Source organism: Trichosurus vulpecula, chromosome 8, assembly GCF_011100635.1.
Source record: "Trichosurus vulpecula isolate mTriVul1 chromosome 8, mTriVul1.pri, whole genome shotgun sequence".
NCBI lineage: Eukaryota > Metazoa > Chordata > Mammalia > Diprotodontia > Phalangeridae > Trichosurus > Trichosurus vulpecula.
Genome location: NC_050580.1, coordinates 260,002,498 through 260,023,416, shown reverse-complemented (window position 1 = coordinate 260,023,416; position 20,919 = coordinate 260,002,498). Strand labels below are relative to the sequence as shown.

Sequence of the window (20,919 nt, the reverse complement as noted above, 5' to 3'; positions counted from 1 at the left end):
TGATGTTTTATAAAGTGTAGGGTTTTTAAATCTTTTATTTAACAATGTTGCTCTATTACCTTAAAAAAATGAAATTTGCTGCTAACATAATCAATTAATAACTTCTGTGGCGTGAAGGAAATGTGGTAATCCATACCACCTTAAACTAAATTCAGCAAGCCTTCCTTTATCAAGCATCGTCGGAAGTTTGTAAGTCAGGTGTTGAGTATATAAAGACAAAAATGAAAAATAATATCAGTTGTCAAGGATCTTTAGTTATACTGAGGTTTACAGCATTTAAATAATTAAAGAATACATTAAGTCCAAACCCTATCAGAGACCAAAGTAAAACAATTATGCTTGCTACCTAGTCAAGCAATGTCAGGTATAATTTCAGAACAAAGCAAAAACCTAGATTAACCAGAATACTCTTATAATTCAGTGTTTGGGTTAATTGAATTTTCTTTGTAACTAAGGAAAAAAATCTAAAAATTTTTTTTTTAATTTTAGTTCTCAGTGAAAACCTTTCCAAGATACCATATTGGCCCACTTTCTTGCTTTAGTTAATGTGGTATAATAAGCATAATTTAAACTTTCTCCTTTTGGGACATTGTAATGCCTTAGGGACGTTTTCCTCAGCATCAATTTTCATTGTTAACATCTGGTTAATTAAAGGTTCTGGCAAGCTGGATTCCACTTCATCAAGGTTTTTATTTTATCACCCAATTTTTGCTCCTAGTTCTAACTAATTAGCTACTTTGGTTCTATTAAGTTAATAGCAATCATTAGGTGACCTTTCATGTTTGGTTGTAAATTTGAACTGAAGAAAAATAGATTATGGTTTAGTTATTGTTCATTTAGCATTCAAGTCCTAGTGTTTTCACCATTGATAAATAAAACGCAAGGCAACTAAATTAGTAAAGGCATTTTGGTGATGTGGTTTTACCAATTTGCTACAAGAATGTTCTATATACAGTTTTTCAGCAAGCAAAACTTGGAAAAAATAATGATTAAAATAGCCATTTAGGGAAAATGAATTTCTGATAAAGATAAACAAATTACTAGATACTCATTTGTCTAAAAAGAAAGTGAAAATTGCTCATGGGGAGGGAGGGAGAGAGAGAAAGAGAAAGAGAAAGAGAGAGGAGAAGAAAGGAGAGGAGACACTATGAGAAAAGAGCTGTAGCAACTGTATCCTATATAACTGTTTTTCAGTTTCCATCTAAATTATATCTTCGATATTAATATATCTCTCAATTTATCAGTGACCAATTATTCATAATGGTCTATTCTTCCATCTTTGTCAACAAGCCATGATTCAACTTCCCTTGATTTTTTGCTCAGACTGCCTTAAGGGTCGTCATTGATTCTTGAATCTCTTACACTGGTTTAAAGAATGTGTAGAATTGTCAACTCTAGTACGAAGATTGCCAATTTACATCCTAACAATAAAGTAAAGTACAAAAGGCTGGCGAGGCCTTATATGGGTAGTCTTATCACACATAAATGCAATGCTTCCACAAATTTTTAAGACAGCTATACAGGCTCTCTTTTTTAGTACTTAGCAACTGAACTCATTTTAAAGAACTTTATAATCTTGATTTAGTAGAGAGCATGTTTTAATGCAGGAACAAGAGACCCCCTAATTTAGCTTCCATACTGGTAGAAATATACCTCTGCTATGGAAATACACTCTATGGAATAGAGAAATAGAGGTATGCTTCACAATATAATCTACGTGTAATTACACATGTGTAATGCAAATAGAAAAATGTAAATGACAAATTTCAGTCTTAGCAGTGCTAAGATTTCAACATATGACCCAAATCAAGTCTGCATTAGAAATGAGCTTTAGAAATATTTCTTAAAGAAAAGTTAAAAATGAAAGTATTTTTGAACAATAGTCAGATTTTCATTAAGATGAGCATTAGAAATTTAAGTACTCAGTTTATTTCTTTTCATTATATGTCATTTTTTTGTCATTTTTATAATGTCAAATCTTAAATTTCATCAGAATGCCAGGACTTATTTCTCTCAAAATCCTCCATCTTCGAATTTATCCAACATCACTGAATCTTATGCACTAATATAATAGTTAATGACATCCTAACCTTGAGGAGACACACTGAATAAGAAATCTATTGAAAACACTTCTAGAGCCTGGCTAGATCCAATCATTTTTGCCAGTAGTATTAAATTAAACATATGCTGAAACCTATGAGGTTTTTTCCTCTCTTTTATGCTGACAGCTGTACACATGCATAAATCTGAAGAATATCTGATAAATATAGCATTATTTTATTTCATATCACCTGTACTTTTTTATTTTATAAGGAAGTTAAGATTATTAGCTGAACCTTTAAAAAGTTCAGCTTTTCCATATGCCTGAGTTACTTTGGTTAGCATTTGTGTGGGGGGTGGGGGGTGGGGGGTGGGGGGGTGGGTGGATGTGTCCCACTGTTACACACATACACACACAGAGAGACTCAAAATATAAACACACATGCGCAGAGTTGAATCCACATGTGAAAACATCTGTTCTATCAGGCATGTTTAAATAATTGTTTTGGTGAATAAATACTCTGTCACTATATATGTTAAAGTGAAATCTGGTGCTCTGAGAATTTTTTTTTTAAGTTTATGAGCTAGATGTGGCTATTGCTAAGTGAACTAACAAAACATTTTAGTCTAAAATAATGTGTTTCCTATAGTATGTGTATACCTTTAGACAATGTGAGCAATAAATATGACTCCTACTTTATTTGTGGGGTTTTTCTTTCCTTTTTTTTTAACACAGGCTGCTACTACAATGCATTATTAACTTTTTCCCCCTAAGTGAATGATCTTTTAACTTAAATGATAAACATATTGCAGTAATTTTTGTGATGGCATTGGTTGCATATTCAAACATCATGAGAATAATGTTTACATTTTCACACATGGCTCTTTATTAAAATATCAATATTTTAGAAGACAAATTGTTACCAAGAACTCAGTAACTATAAAGTAATTGTAATTAAAGATAGACATGAAATTTATATGGAATCAATTTGTTGGTTATGCTTGACAGATGAGAAAAGTGGATAATTTTATGTAAAAATAAACTTCATTTCACCATTTCTTCAAAATTCAGACATTTTGTTGATTGTTGGAAGTACTCTTTGAATTGTGCTCATTGAACTTGTTGGAATTTTCATTTTATTTTCTCTTTTCCCTCAAGAAGATGAGAGGGGAAAGAAAATATCCTACAGTACTTGAATATGGTCAGGATACCTCTTACTACTCATGTGAATTTCTCCCAATCACCATCTTGATTTCAATTCATGAATTTGTTTTTACATGCTTATGCATGCATACTTACATGCATTACTTAATTGACCTTAAATTCCATTAAGTTCGAATGAGTAGGAGATGATTTGGTTCTTAGGATTCTTTTCTCGTTATATTACATTTTATTTTGTTTTGTTTTGTTTTGTTTAAATGATCAGTTTAAGGCTTATAAAGGTTGATTTGCTCCTGAACTGCTTTGTTCCCAGACATTGCCATCTTCCCCAACTACCACCAAGTCCTCTCCATCTGATCCCATGACCACCTCCAGAGCCAATCAGGTACAGTATCATCCTATCATCTACACCATACTTTTCACGGGTGATCGCTTGCAAACTGGAGAAAAAGATATGGTGGGTTAAGGATTTATTCGTTCATTCACATGTATGCAGCCATGATCATAGATACCAAATGATATTAGAATCATAATTTAAAGTTCACATTTTATGAAACAAGTGGTAAATTATTTGGCAACTTATTTGAATTTTGACTCTCCTGATAAAAACAAGTATATTCAAAAGCAGGGTGCCCTCCCCCATTAGATTGGAACTACTAAAAAGGGCAAAAGTTTGTTCATTGAATATTTTTTTCTTCATATACATTTAAAGATTTCTTATGCCTAAGAAAAGTTTATTCCTGCACATCAAATTTAAATACATAAATAACTGTGCTAGAAGGTGCATATTTTTGAGGCAATAAGATTGAAATATGCTTTTAACCAAGGTGTGTCTTGCAGTAAAAATTGATTCATGTAGTTGAAAAACATTGGCTTTTATAAGGAATAAAACAAAATTAGTTAAAATTATTTTGAGCATTTTAATAACAAATACTTTGTTATGATCATAAAGCATTACTATTTACTATTTACAGTAGAAAAGCAAAACTAATGTTTACAATTATTCTGATAAAAATTGCATCTATTTTTCATATTTGTGGTTTATAGTGATTCCTTATAAATTTAGGTTTGGCAGGGTATTTTTTTTTTACAATTTTGATGTAAAATTTCAAAGTATTTAATTTCTTGACATCCAGCTCTACACTAAATTTGTTCTTCTTGAATCTTTAATAATACACAATTATAAAATTTCTAAAAATTAATGGTCTTCCACATACATTTTGATTTAATCTGAAGAAGTACTCAATCTCTAGATGGAAAATTTTCATTTCAATTTAATTACAAATTGTTTACTGGCAATGAAAATTTTAGATTTTTTTTTAACTTGAATCCTAAGAAAACTTCTGTTCATAAAATATTTCTTTATACAGATAATTCACAATATGAATTGTTGACATTACATTATCTATTGATAAATGTGTTGAATTTGATTAGTACATATGAAGAAATATGCAGACAATAAATTTGTGTTTCTTGAATGGATTATGTTTAAATCATATAGCTGAATGCTGCTACAATCCCATAATACAGGATTGTTCAATCATATCTGGAAACAAAACTAAGATTTCAAGAACTATTATGTAAGTAGAAGTTTAATTCTAGTTTTATGTAGTTCCATTCCCATCAGTGTGGTGTCTGCTTTCACATACTTTAGCTAAAACAGCCCATTTTAGGATATTGTGTGAGCTTTAAAGTACCAAAATATCTGTATTTGGAATTGAAAAATATGTGAGTGCTTAAGTAACAATTTTGATTTTGTTTCCTTAAAATTTGTTTTTTTTATTAAATTATTTTTAAATAATTGTATTTTCCTAATAATAGTTTTGTCTAAATGTAGATGTTAACGTGTTTGTATTCATTTTGTACTGTCACAGTGCAAGTTGGACAATACTTTCTCATCCTCAAAATCAAAGTGTTAGGTTATTTAAAAATAATAATAGTATATGCTTCTAACATGCTATCCTTAGACATAAGATGTGATAAATTATTTTTATTCTTAACATCTGCTGTTCTTTTCTTATGCAAATGAGCAGGATACCTTCCACAGACTATTAAACAGGATATAAAGGAAAGTCATATAAGAACATCATCAAAAGGAGCTATTTTCATCATTAATCTTTAATGTCCTTATTAGTTTGTAATTTTATCACCCACAATATTTTTTAGTGGCATCTAACCATTTTAATAGGTAACATCATGGCATGTCATAAGGCATTAAGTCATAGTTGCTCATTTGGGGTGAGTGACATAGCCGTTTCCTGACTATACTAGTGGTTATTGTTTAACTTCAGAATATTAAATCGATTTTGCCCTGAAACTGTCACATGAAATGGGTTTCAACATGAGAAAATTCAACTTGTCAGCACTTATTTAAGTTATCAGGCATAAGCATTAGAGAGTCTTGCTTGCCTTCTCAATGGGTAGGGGAGGAGGTGTAGAGAGGGAGACAATTTGGAACTGAGATTTTTTTTAAAATGAATGTTTAAAAAATTTTAAAGGAAAAAAGGAAATTCATGTATAATTTAGTTTACTTGTACTAACTTTTAACAAAATTTAGGAATAATTTGTTTTCAAAAAAGAAAAAAAAGTTTCTGGGTGCAGTGGCCCATGTCTATAATCCCCCTCTAATGGAGTGGTAGAACATTTGAGCTAAGGAATTCTGAGGTACAATACGGCCAAAGTCAGTTAAGTGTCCAAACTAATTCCTAAATTAATGTAGTGAGGCCCCTGGAGTAAGGGGATACCAGGCTGCCTAAGGAGAGTTGAAGTGGCCCAGGTCGAAACTGATTAGGTCAAAAATATCTGTGCTAATCTGTAAAGGAAGGCATTCTCTGGTGAGTCTTTTTGCAGTTAAAAAAACAAGCAAATAAAAACGCTTATTTATCTTTTATGAAGAACCAGAGTTTTTCTGTCATATTTGCTTAAAGTATATCTAGAATAGATTATTATATAGTGTTTCTGAAACCCAAAATTGTCATTTGACAGAGCATTTGGTAGTATCTTATATATACAGATTTGTACCTGATATGAGAGGGAGTACGCTAAGTGAAATGGACACTGGATTTGTAGTCACAGGACAAATCATGTAGTTGTCATATTTGAGTGTCAAAAACAATCTCTGTAGCATTTGACCAAGAGTAATCCATCTTCAGCTTTAAAAACTCAGGTGTAGGAAGGGCTGCCACTTGAGCCCACCCAATCTGCTTTCAAACAGCTCTAATTATTAGGAAGATTTTCCTGGTGTCAAACTTGAATTTACTTCCTTTCAACTTCTACTTCTTGCTTTTGTTTTTGCCAGATAGAAAAAAAAAATGTCTTACCCCACTTTAATGTGGCAGCCTTTCGAATGCTAGATGATAGCTATAATGTACCTACTGAGTTTTATACTCTTCTGGATGAATATCATTCTGATTGCTGCCTTCTGTACGCCCTCCAACTTATCAATGTCCTTCTTAAACCTCAGTACCTAGAACTGAACACAGTATTCCAGGTCAACAGACTATGGCAGAGTACAAAAGGTTTGTCACTTCCTAATTCCTGAAAGCTTTGTCACTGTATTCCAAGACAGGATTAACTTTTTTTGGCCAGCACATCGCATACTATGGATTCATATTGAGCTGGCAGTCCGCTAAAACCACTCAATCTTTTTCAAACCATCATGCTTCCCCACTGTGTACTTGTGACGTTTATTTTTCGAACACAAGTATAATAATTCTTCCTGCTTTATATCATTTGCAAATATGAGTCTGCCACTTCTGCCTTTGTCCACATCATTGATTAATATGTTAAATAGCACTGGACTAATCATAGATTCCTCAGTACTCCACTTCACCTGCCATGTGGCCATTGGCCTATTAAGGCTCTTTGAAGGTGGATAGTGAACAAATTCTGAATCTTTCTGACTGTATGATCTCCTCGTTTACATCTCTCCATGGGAAAATTATGAGACATTTTATTTAGTCAACCTGTCAATAAATATTTAATAGGCACCTACTATGTGTTGGATATTGGGTGCTAGAAATGTAGAGGAAGGAAGAAGAAAAACAGTCCCTGCCTCCAAGGAGTTCACAGCCTAATGGGGAAGACAGCATGCAAACAACCACGTACAAGCAAGATACGGAGAGGATGTATTGCAGATAATTGTCAGAGTGTTATCGAGGGGGATCAGTAAAAAGTATTCTACAAAGTAGAATACTTCGCAAAAATCTCAGTGTTAACATATACATATATGTGGGTATATACACATTTACACACACACACACACACACACACACACACACACTATTCCTTTGATCTACCAGTTTAGCAATAGTTGGCTCACAAAAGGAAATAAGGTAGCCGGACGTGACACAGTCTTGGCAAATCCATGCTAGTTCTTTGTAAGCACCCCTTTTCTAGATGTTTACTAATCATCTCTCTAATAATGCACTCTAATTTTTTTTTGCCTGTCCAGTGCAAGAACCAAAGATAAGTTCATTGGCCTATAATTTGTAGGCTTTGTTCTCTTCCCTTTCTGAAACCTTCGACATTTGCCCAGCTCCAGTTCCATGATAGTACCTCACCCGTCTTCAGGCTCTTTTATAGATCACTGACAGTGGTTGCATAAGCACATCTGCCAGTTCTTTCAGCACCTGAGGATGTCATTAATCCATGCCAGGTGATCTGAATTCATTAAGAGTATCTTAGTGCTCTCTTAACTGCTTACCTTGGCTGTCAGCTCTGCTAGGCATTTTAGTAATGTCATTTCCAGTGTAAATTTCATTGTTCTTGACAGAAAAAAACAGCAAAATGATCATTGCACTTTCCCTCATTTGTCAGTTATCAAAGTGTCATCCATCCCCACAGGAAATAGTGATCCTTTTTTGTCATTAGCTGTCCTCACCATTCTTAGCTCACTCTGAGCTTCAGCACTAGTTTTACAGGACCTTGATATTCATCCTGTTTTCTGTCCCTTTTCTGTATTCACAATAACATTGGCTTCTTCAGACAACTCCTGTTTTTCCACTTCAATGAAATCATTTACCTTTGTCTCTTCAGATTTTCATTCTTAAGAATTGCCCTCCTCTCCTGGGCTGACTTCCCCTTCCCCCTACCTATCCTTCCTCTGAACCCTTTTGAAAACTGCTTTTTCTCTCTTTTCACAAACTCTTAGAGGAGAAGTGGTCGCTTCTACCCAACAACCACCTTGCTTCTGTTACTGAGGGTGAGGTGCAGAGTAAAATTTCCCATGGCTGATTTCTCTACCTTTTAATGGATGAAATTATCACGACAGCATATAAAGAAGTTATTATTTGCTCTGTTTCTGTCAGAAAGAGCTTCAGCTGAATAATTCAAGTCACCTAGCACTACCCTATGATGCTTCTATGTCGTGCTTATAGTCTGTGTCCTGAGCTCATGGTCTCCACTGATCTTTGTTCGTATACCCTCTACCATGTTTCTCTCTTTGGATATTTATCTTAATTTACAATGTCAATGCTATCTTCTTTCCCCCCTGTACATTGAGAAGGAATTGGAATAGTCTAATAAAGGGGAAAGATCCTGATGAGTAGATAGACATAAGATAGACGTGTCTGACATGCATACAGTTGCCAAGTAAGCACTCTGTTTTAATGAAGGCAGTTGGGACTAACTCTTTTGTAATCTGGCTATATAACAAAACATTCCCAGGTTTCTAGGAAATAAGTTCCATTCTCCTTACTAATTATACTAACAGAAGTAGCTTTCATAATTTTTAATAGTTTTTTGTAGAGCTGATAACCAATCCTGACAATTCCAAACAATAAGGATTTTTTTTTTCCCTTAGGAAAAAACTAAGACAAATACCATATTAAGGTACATAAGGTAACATGACAAACCTGGGCTTGAAAATCTGTGCTTCACTCCTAATTCCTATGCCCAAGTTTTTGTTTGTTGTTGTTGTTTTGGATTTTGTAGGGGTGTGGTTTTTTGGTGGTGGGGGGGGGGGAGGGAGGTTTGAATAATCTTCCTAACGTTCTCGGGCTTAAAATACAGAGGTCTTTCATGGGCCTCTACTGATTGGCTCAGGAATTTGACCAACTCCATCTCTGATCTAGACTAATTCACCCCTTCTTAGGTGATTTGGTGCTTATTTTGGAAACTCTCAAGGATTTCCTCGAAGACGTAATTATGTACGCTTTGATGTATGTATCTTTAGCATTATTCCTTCCATATTCATATATATATATACATATATGTACATACATATACACACATACATACATGTATTATGAAGACATGTATCAGGCCTTTTGGACCTAAAAGGGAATATAGAATTTAGTACCTATTAATTATCACCCAATAGAATAGAATAAGACAGATACTAGGATGTTATTTGAAGAAACTTTTTTTTTCTCTTAGGACTGTTCAGTAAAATTATTTTAAAGATGGTGGAAAGGGGAAAGCAATTCTTATTTAAGAATTGTAAAACTGTAGCGTCCTAAGGAGAGTGATTATATTGAATATATCTTTTTTAAAATAATTCAAATAAAATATTTTTAAAGTTTGTTCAGAGAAGAAACCCTGCTCGAATATTAGGGAACATGATACTAGTGAACTGTGGAATAAAAAGAAAAGAATGAACAAAGTCAGTCAGTCAACAAGCAGTCATTAACCACTTGCTATGAATCAAGTACTAGGCTCAGTGCTAGGGATCTGAAGAAGGGAAAAAACACAGTTGCAGCCTTCAAGGAACCCAAGTTCTAATGAAAAAGATGGTATAAACGTAACTCTGTCTCCCCGTCTGTCCATCTATAGTATAAATGGAAGTAATAGTGTAAATAGAAGGTAATCTCAGATGGAAAGCAGTAACAGTGGGGAAGGATAAGGGGCAGGAATGGCCTCCCACAGAAGGTAGGTTTTGAGCTGTGATGAAAGAGATCATCGTAGGTACCAGGGATAGGTAGCCAGTGAAAAGGCCTTGAATCAGGAAATGGAATGTCGTGTGTGTGAGGAACGGCAAGAAGGCCGTTGTAGTTGGGTCGTATCATGAGTGCTGAGGAGTAAAGAGTAAGAAAACTGGAGAACAAAAGATCCAGGTTGTAAAGGGCTCTGAATTCAAAACAAAGGATTTCATATTCGATTTTGGAGGTAATAGAAAGTTACTGGAGTTTTATCGAGGGGTGGGGCAGGTTGCGTAATCAGACCAGCAGGTGAGACAAGTAGGCAAATTACAAGGACATTACAATAGCCCAGGCACGAAGTGATGAGGGCCCGCACCAAGGTGGTGTAAGTAGAAAGAAAGATGATGATATGAGGTTAGAAATGATAAGGCTTGGCAATTAATTTGATATGTAGGGTGAGTATAAATGAGGAGTTGAGAATAGCACTGAGGTTGCACATCTAGGTGAATAGGAGGATGGTGTTGCTTTTGACAATAATAGGACAGTTGGGGAAGGAGGGTTTTGGTGAAAAGATATTGACTTGTTTGTTGAATATGGTGCATTTGAGACATCAGTGGGACACCTAAATCAGTTGGTCCAAAAGGTAATTGGTGATACAAGACTGGACCTTGGGAGAAAGATTAGTGCTAGATATATGGATCTTGGAATCATCTGCATGGAGATAATAGCAAAACCAATGGAAATGCATGAAATCGTCAAGAAGTCTCAGGATAGAGCCTTGGAGAACACTCACAGGTAATGGGTATGACCTGAATGAAAACACAGGAAAGGAGACGAATAAGAAGAGTGCAAAGTACAATTTTTACTGTTGTTTACAAACTTGAATCTGGTTTTGGCTTCACAAATCTGCTCTGATTATGAGTTGACATTGCTAGTGGTTTGGGAGGGAAGCATGGGGTGGTAGAAGAAATACTGGTTCTAGAGGCGAGGGAATTGGATCCAAATACCACAACACTCACCTTTGAGACTTCAGACAGATCCCTTAACCTCCCTGCATCTGGGGCCATCTCCAGGCATCCTGATCCATGTCTTTCCACTGGATCCAGAGTGCTCTGGAGGAAAGAGTGAGGCTGGTGACTTCCCACACCCCTGCCTCGTTTAAATTCAGTTTCACTTGCAAGTCAAGGCATCACCTTCCTTGTGTCATTGGTCCTCTTTGAGAAGGAAGGACAAACAGCAACCCTCATCTGTAAAACAAAAGATTTGGACCCAAACTTCTGAGATCCCTTCCAGAAATGATGTTATAATTTCTACACTTTTTCAGTTTGATATAAGACTTTTCAGAATAACTAATAAAATAATTCTGTTCATCGTGTGCAGTTTAACCTGTTGTCTAGTAATTGTGGGGTTTCAGGAGGGTGGCATTTTAGTTAGAAACTCTTTCCACTTACAGAGATATAACTTTGGTACAGGAAATAGTTAATTTTTCTTGTTGATTTGCTAGAAAACTTATTTTAATTGGCCTATGGTAAAAGTTTACAAACATATTTTAGATTCTAGATTCATTAAACTTTTTGAAAAGTAAAAAATGTTTGTTTCCACCAAGCTATAAGTACTTAATTTATGTTACAAATGATGTCTCCCAATTGTTTTTGTGCTTCTATAATTTTTCATATTAGTTATTTGTTGTTCATTTATCTTAATAATTAATGAAAATAATGCATGCCATTGTGTTCTTAATTGTAATAATTTGAGATATCAAACTATTAGCTACCCTTTTACAGTAAGACACTAAAATGCAGTCTTCTATTTTAGAACTTTTTAAAATAATTACTACTTCTTAGAACAAATTATGCTGAAGTTATTCCATTGAAAAAATTGAGTTGGTCTAGAATGGTATGCATTTATAGTCACAGCTAGTAGGAGAGGCTGAAGCTAATAAATCCTCTGAATTGGGGAGGGCTGAGCTGCAGTACGGCTGAAGCTTATTGCTAAGTCCGGCACCAATGAAGTAAGCCCTTACGAACAGTGGCCCGCTGGAGCTTCCTCAGAAAGGGTGAACCAGCACAAGTCAGATTAGGATCCATCATGAGCTTCTATTATATTTCCAGCCTGGACAAAACAGGAAAATAAGGATACTCCGTATCAAGGAAGGAAGGGGAAAATGTGAGTTAACAGATTTTTTTTCATGTCCGAAGTGTTGCTAATTTGGCATCAGCAATATAGCTAAAAGGAAACACATTAAGATTTAAGCAAATCATTGAACAGCTTTTATTGATCATAACATGTTCGCTAATATCACAAATGAACTTTACAAAAATGTATATATCAGTGGTTCATACAGTAAGTTCCATAATTATTTCATGTATACATTCAAATAAGGTCTGCATATATATATATATAACTTATTCATAGTATTGCAAAAAGTGATTTTTAATATATTCTTACAGTCTTCCAGTTAATAGTAAGCTTAGGTGCTATAGATGCTCAATTGCTTTTGTATAATTGAGTTTCTAAGTGATAATCCACTTATTTCCATTTTAGACTCATAACGCTGATCAACTGAGTAAATCTTTTGGCATAATCCTTCTTAGTTATTAACCTAAGTGCAGGGCATGTTTAAGATACAGTAGTCCTTATCAGTTCAATTATAGGATGCATAAAAGGAAATAAGGCTGGAAAGATAGGTTGAGGCCAAAAACACAAAATTCTTTGTATGCCAGGAGGAATTTGAACTTTATTCACTTGGCCCTTAAAAGTTATTGGCAGTTTTTTGTTTTAACCAGAGTACAATTAAATTTGAAAGAAAATGTACTAAGGATAGATAATAAACTTAGATTTGGGCATATCGAATTAGAGGAGTCAGCAGAACTTCAGGAGATAGTTGAATTCATAGGCCCAATAGTAAAGGAAAGTGACATCAGAGCTAAAATTTGAGCATCATCGTCATAGAAGTGATAGTTTTAGGCTAGGAAGATCTGAATTTATATCTGGCCTCAGATACTTACTAGGTGTTTGACCCTATACAAGTCACTTAACTCCGTGTGCCTCAGTTTCCTCATCTGCAAAAACGAACAGGAGAAAGAAATGGCAAACTCCATTCCAGTATCTTTGCCAAAAAGAACCCCAAAAAGGGATCACGAAGAGTTTGACAAAACTAAAAAATGACAAAAATATCAATACAATCATATACATATGCAACTTTTAAAAAACTTAAAGCTAAGCTTTGTTATGCTTTAAATTGGTAGGAGATAATCACCAGTATAGCTGTTGGAATTCGATTATACAATACACAGTAACCAATAGTCTTACCAAGCTACAGTCAAAACTTAGAAGTTAACTGGTAAATGGATATTACTTAGATTTTTACCCAGTAGTTACCTATGTTGCTGTTTGTTACTATCTATCTGTGTAAGTAGAAAAAAATCCCTTTTATGTTCAAAGCCATTATTTACTTTTTAAAAAAAAACATCTTTAGAATCTTTTGAAGATTAGATTGGAAAAGTTTGGAAGTCTTGTCAGAAACCAAGATTTTTCCCCGTAAGTTATGTTTAGTTTTAAACTGATTTTATGTTAAGAACTCTGAGTATTTTTCTTATTCTGTGCTCCCAGAATACTGGCTTTAGAGGGGCTCTATCTTTTTATGCGTCTCTAAATATATTCTTCAGAGAATGTTCTTTGTTTAGGTTAGCTTAGCACACGAATTGTGTCGATAAATGGGTTCTATATTCACTCTAGATTTTAGTTTAATCTTAATTTGAAATACATTGGTCAAAATATTAAAAATTTAAAAACATGTTCATGAACCCAAGAATAAGATCCCTTGGCGTAGATCAAGGATTTTGGTTAATTAAGCTGACTAATTTTGGCGAACTATAGTTCAGTTGCTTTCTGAATAAATTCAACTGCAGCCTTAAAGTAATCACAGCTAAGTGAAATAGGAAGAGATATTAGTATAGATTAGGTGGGAATTTTGAAAGAATTTTTGGGCCAATATTCAATTGTTTTATTAGTAATAATAAATAGCTTATAAAATACCTTAAATAGCCAGTGTTTAATTTTGTCCAGAAAAGAAAAAGTAAAAAAGCAAAAACTTACAAGTTACAGTGCTGCATATAATCAGTGTAATTATATTTATCTGTATATTTTACTATTTCTGCTTTTTAAAAATTAGGCTTTTTTAGAAAAACATTGCTATTTTGGAAATTTGAACTTTAAACTCAGAGCTTTAAGATATCTTATTTGGGAAGAGGGATTGGAAGACTATTAAATATACTTCTCATTTGATGCTCATACAATAATAAAGCAAAAAAGAAATAACAAACGCAAAACTTTATAATAAGACATTATACTTTTAGTGAATAATAGATGGTCCTTGTGCCAATATGCCATCTAATACAGGAAGGGGATTAAAAAATACTTAAATTGTTCCTCTGGCTCCCAAAGGTATATAACAGACTTATTTGATATAAAGATAAATTTGTTCATGAAAGTGCTTATTTAGATTTTTCATATTTTATAAGCCTTACCAGGGTTCGTAACCAATTTTCCATAATAGCTCTTTCAGATAATTTAGTGCAATTGATTTGTGTACAATACTGAGTCCTGGTATAAATATTATGTTAATTTAATTCTGAGGTCATCTTAACTCTTGCAATATGTGTCTATGTTTAACATACACATATATACATACATATACACACACACACACACACACACACACGCAAACAGACTTTTAGAATAGGCCAATTAAAATAAGGTTACTTTCAAATTATTAAAATTTTGTTTTAAGTAATATTACATTTAATTTTGAAGTAAACTTTTTTTGGTTTATTTTTTGACTTTTGAGGCAATAGTTATTCTATGCAAGGATGACTATAGCTAAAGGAAGTTCTATACTACCTTGTCTCAAACTAGACCATTAATAGATGACCAAAGGCATGTTTTTTTCAAAGGGATAACTTGAAAATAACAGATTTCTATTCTTTCTTTCACTGTGCTTTGTGCTTTGAGAGTAATAAATTTGCAACCTCCGAGAACAGTCTGGAGTTGGCCCACTTCAGTTCACTCCACCCCTAAGCATTGAGAGGAAACAATATTTTTCTTGGTTAGGATCCAGCACCTCTGTCTTGCTGTCAGCTCTTTTGAAATAGGAATCTTTGGGTCAGTAAATAAAGGCACTTTTAGATTTTTATCATGAGACATTCTTTAATAGAGCTTAAGAATGAAGACGAATGAGTACATAGGATTAAAAGACAAAAAAAGACATTAACACTAATTTCACTGTCATTTCAAAATAGAATAACATTTTTATTGGGATAGAGTTCGTATTATTAGTCAGTCCCACAAAGATCCTTTCCTTTCATACTTTCTCTGGGGTTTGGACAACTGGTTTATTTTCCCTGAACTACACATTCCATATCCCTTTTCCTTCCAGGATGTAAAAGGTTCCCTTTTTCCCTTTGGTACTGGTGCTAGAAATGAAGTGATAAGAGTAAACTTTGTTTTTCTAGAGACAAAAATTAGGACAACATTTATGTCATCTTTTACCAGATTGTTTACCTACTTTTTTCCTCAGTTTTTTTCCATCTTTAAAGGGGGAATATGTTCTGTGTCCACTCTGAAGTAAAATTCAATAGATTTAGTACAAATAGATTAAAAAATATTTTTTTCAGAAAAATAGTATATAAATGTAAGACATTGTTATTCATTCCATTACTGTGTAAAACCTAGACTTTTGGTATTGTGCTTAAGTTTCTCAAATGTCTCAATATTTTTAAAAAGGCAAATCATCTTCTAAGGAACTGTATTAATATTGTTAATTCATTCAATCAACATTCATTCATTCCAGATTATATGCTTATTGTTTTCTAGGTGCTGTTTGACATAAAAGATATACTTAAGTTGGCAGTTGGTGCTCCAATTAGTTGTATAGGGAAACCAACAAGTCTCTCTCGTAGTAGTAGTTCACCATAGAAGCAATGAGTGCCTTTATTCAGCCCAGTTCAATTCATCAAATATTTATTGAGCCTCCCGGTTCCAGGCACGGTGGTAGGGACTAGGGATACAAAGACAACAAGGAACCAATCTCTAGCTTGCATTCTCCTGAGCTAGGGTCAAAGAAGTTTATGAGAGAGATTTCAAAAACAGAATGGACAGGGCTTGGTGACTTACTTGATGGGAAACAGAGTGGTGACAAGGAAAAGAGAGGGATCTAAAAGTGCCCTACAAGGTCTGTAGCACGTACTAAATAGTTAATAAATGTTTGTTTGTTTTGATTCAGTGACTAGAGATAACCCCAAGGTTACAAGCATGGGTAACTGGGAATATTGTGCTGCCATCAACAAATAGAGGGAATTCAGGTAGAGGAGCAGAGATTTTAGAAGTATTATGATGTGGTTAGAAGATGCTGAATGTAGAGTAGTCCTGAGTTTACATCCATATTCTTTTGGGTTACTAGCTGTGTTAATCATGACTCAGAGGGTTAGAAGCATGGATAACTGGGGTGAATGCTTTATCATTAAGGATAAGGAAGTCAGTTTTGGGGACAAAAATGATGAATAAGTTTAGTTTTCAATATGTAAAGCTTGAGGTACATGATAAAGCATTTAGGTGGAAATGCCTGGTGAACAGTTGAAAATGTGAATCTAGAAGCTAGAATCTAGAGTCTAGAAGCTATATTTCTAAAGATAATTATATTTGCAAAGTTGAAGACAAAATTAGCTTACTATAAACTAAGATGTGCATCTGTAGCTAGTCATATTATACTAGTATCTTTGATTATAAATCTGTTACTATAGGTAATAGTTCGTTCTCAAACTGATTTTTATATTTACACATAGTTCAAAGAAAACAGATTCCAGTTTGAAATTTCTATGAAATATATACATGTGTGTATACATACATATGCATATGTACATATTTACACACATTTTTAAGTATAGCTATGGCATATAGCATACTTCTGTTAACAAAGAAATAATGAAAAATGAATCTTTAAGAAGGAAAAATCCAAATATTCTTCCTAAATTTTGCAGTTTAAGTGATTTTGAAAATTTATAAGAAATGGGAAGAGTTAGTTATGAAAACAGAGGAAAGTGAAGCCATTGCTGTAATGATCTAGATACCATATTTGCAATTCCAGAGGAAAATTTAGATCTAGTGCCAAAATAATAAAATGTATGCACAGCATAGTTAACATGACTTGTGTAAGACAGCTTATTCTTTTCCCACATATCATTATAATGACTTTAGGTAAAATGTCAAATAGTCATATCTAGTTGGCCTTCTGTATTTATAAATATACTTTTCACAATATATTATCGTTATGGCATCTTGTTCACTTTTTTCATAGGCAATTAGAAATTCGGCAATTACAGTTTTTTAAGAAAGAGAAATGTAATAGCTTGTTTGAGTGTATCATCCTGATTAGTAAATTTTTCTTCATAAAAAAAGGCTAAAAGCATATTGCCATTTGGTGCAATCTTTAAATGGCTTTAAAATTATTCTTTTGGAAAATGTTTCAGATATTGTGAAAAAAATTTTCCTTATATATCATTTATAGTTTTATATCCATCTCATTTCATCCTAAAATAGTAAATTTTCATGACCCTGTACGTGCACAGGAAAAAATGTCATGGTGTCACTTACTCATCTCATTTTACTATTCGCTCTAGTTAGTGTATGACTGATTGCAGTTAACAATACTGAAAATTATGACATTTCTGCCAAGTGACATTCAACAAAGAAATGCTTTCTTATCTGTGTATACTGGATGAAAATGCTAAAAATCACTTTCTAGTATAGATTTTATACCTGAGTGAGTACTGACCAGTGGAAGTGGAGGGCACCAATTTGACATTCCTAAGAAATGGCTTTAAGAAAAAAAATTGTTCCATAGGATAAAAAGACCCCAAATAAAAGCAAATCCTACATTAATAATAATTGTCCATGTACAAAAAGAAAACTATGAGATCATAAACAACAGATAATATTACTGTGAAGGTAAACTTTTAGTGAATAGATGCTTTCAGAGAATCATTATAATAAATCAGCCTATCTAGAACTCACATCTGTCTTTCAACATCCACAGCTTGATTTTAGGTGGGGCAGGGGGGGATCCAGAAAGGTGTTTAACTATGTTCCTAAAATTATTGTGTGAAAGTGTCATTCTAATTTAATAAACACTTGATGGCATTTTGTAGATTTTTGTGGTTAGCAAGTTAATAAAATATGATGTGTGTAATATCTTAACAGCAGTGTCCAGCAAACAACTTATTTCAGCCTACTCAATTTTGATGATCTGGGATGCTGAAAATGAAGACTATTGATCCTTCCTCCATGTCAGTAATAGAGCAAAGACTGCATGTTTGAATTACTTGTTATGTGTCAGGCATTCCTGGATACTTCTCACAATAAAAGTCTTGAGAAAATTATGTCCTGTAATGAGGCAAATAGCTTTTTTCATGTTATAATTACTTTGCAAAATAAATTTGTGAAATCATATACTGAAGATCAAGACCTTATGCCTAATACCCTGAAAGCTGGACCAGGACTTACTTGATGTTGAGAAGGTTTACCTGATGTCATAAAATAGTGTGTTGTCTATTCAAGAATGTCCAAGATCTAGATAATGGAATTCAAGGTGATGTGAACTACTAAAGAGCTTGTCTGCTGGCCCCACCAAGACTTATTTACCCCAAACTAGCAGGTTCCCTAGCATTTACCAATAAGGAATATTTATCTAAACAGTCACTTCTTCAGCACAGTTACCCGTCATGGTCTCTGATTCTGACCACAAAAATTTTGAGCAAGTATTCATAATTGGCTGTTTTTGCTAAAATAGTGACTCCTTTAAGGAAAGTATCCTTGTGACATTATTACAAGGTAGCCATGTGCTTTTTGTGATTTCCTAAGGGTTTTACAAAGTTCCTCCCCACTCCATTAAGAAGCAAGCAAAATAGAATAAAGTTAATGCCAGTCATGTTAGCCAAGTGCCAAATAATGTGCTACTTGAGTATATAGAATATTAGCCAAACATATCCTTAAATTTTATAGCATATATCTTTATGTTATGGCTCTTTGGATTTCTGTATTGCTTTGCATGATTTGCCAGATTTTGAGTGTGAGTAAACATAGAAAATTATTAAGAGTCTCCTTTTTTAAAAAGCAAGTTGTTGAGATCATTTATGTTTATGGGTAATTGTTTCAAATTGACAGGTATTTAAATTTTGAAGTTTCAGTAATTCTCTATTTTGGTTTAAATAATAATATAGACTATCTTATTTTAAATACTAGTTATGACAAAATATCAGGTTGATTTTATAGTCTTAGAACTTGTTGATTGATTAAAGAATTTTATGTAGAGAGAATTTTTGAATGATGATGCCAGTGTATTTCTTGCTTTCAGATAATGTATTCAAAATGTGTGTGTGCTTATAGTATTTGTTAATGTAGGATTATTAAATTATTCTGTATGTTTATATTAAAACATCTTAACATGCCCTAGGCTTTGTCTGTGCTAATAGGCATTGTAATGAATGCATAGAGAGTTGTTTGTTAAAGTTATCAATCCATGCTCTTTATTTTATATATTTCAAGGTCATGTTACTAAATAATTTCAAAATGTAATTATCCCTAAGTCCATGTGGATAGAGAAATGGAGAGGACAGATAGGACAAAGTCTTCAAGCAGTTTTAAGCTTTGATAACTTAAAGCTACACCAAGACTTTGAAACACCTCTGTATGTGTGTGCATGTGCATGCTTGTAGATATGTGTATAAATATACATATAGATAGATCTATATACATACGCACACACAGGAAGACATCATGTGTGTCTCTAAAGGGGATCAAGGTGAAAGAGGTTGTATTTTCTCTTCTTAAAATGTACATTTAGTATTCCTCCATGTCTGGAAATATAAAATTGGAGGGCAAGGGAGTAATTGATTGAGCAACATTAATCCTTTTCTACATAAAATTAACATAAGACATATGGTGTACATATAATAAATTAATCTCCTGTCAGATTCGACTTTACTTGTCCTATTGCATTACAACATTTGCTTTTTCATCACATTTTTCTTTGTTTTACAATGTTTTAGAAGAAAGAGTTTTCTTAACAACATAGTAGAAGAAGATTGGCCTCCACCCATGTGTTTTGGAAATTATTTGCAAATGGTACCATTTAAACAGTCCAATGAGATTTTTGTCTTCTTCACTACCAGTTGTCCAGTGTAGAATATGATAAGACATGAACAAAATTCAGTGTTTAATAATTGCATCCCCCACTTAAGAAGCTTTTTTTTTCTTTTGAAAATTCCAGTTCCCTAAAGAATATTTTTTGTAAAATTTGATGAGAACCACTTTAAAAATTGTGATTTTCCCCCCTTTCTTTATGTTGGGCTTTAACTAATTTTCTTTTTTCCTGCCTTTTCTAGGGTAGCAAAGTATTATAGAATTTATGCATAAAGCAGAAGTATTATTTATCTGTATTTTTTTTAATTACAGGTAAAGATTATAGTTCCCAACAGCACAGCAGGTCTGATAATAGGGAAGGGAGGTGCTACAGTGAAGGCTATAATGGAGCAGTCAGGGGCTTGGGTGCAGCTTTCCCAGAAACCTGATGGGATCAACTTGCAAGAGAGGGTTGTCACTGTGAGTGGAGAGCCTGAACAAAACCGCAAAGCTGTCGAACTTATCATCCAGAAGATACAAGAGGATCCACAGAGTGGCAGCTGTCTCAATATCAGTTATGCCAATGTCACAGGTCCAGTGGCCAATTCTAATCCAACCGGATCTCCTTATGCAAACACTGCTGAAGTGTTACCAACTGCTGCAGCTGCTGCAGGGCTGTTA

General features: G+C 33.7%; 1 protein-coding gene across 3 annotated transcripts in view; it reads left to right on the top strand.

The window, feature by feature from the left end:
- The window catches only part of NOVA1 (NOVA alternative splicing regulator 1), a 161,738-nt gene that overhangs the window by 138,108 nt on the left and 2,711 nt on the right, over positions 1 to 20,919 (top strand). For all 3 annotated transcript variants that reach the window (XM_036735515.1, XM_036735516.1, XM_036735517.1), the window contains 2 exons: positions 3,516 to 3,587; positions 20,572 to 20,919. The exon at positions 20,572 to 20,919 is cut by the window's right edge and continues 2,711 nt beyond it. In XM_036735515.1, the coding sequence (XP_036591410.1) occupies positions 3,516 to 3,587; positions 20,572 to 20,919 (420 nt within the window). The remainder of the gene's footprint in view (positions 1 to 3,515; positions 3,588 to 20,571) is intronic.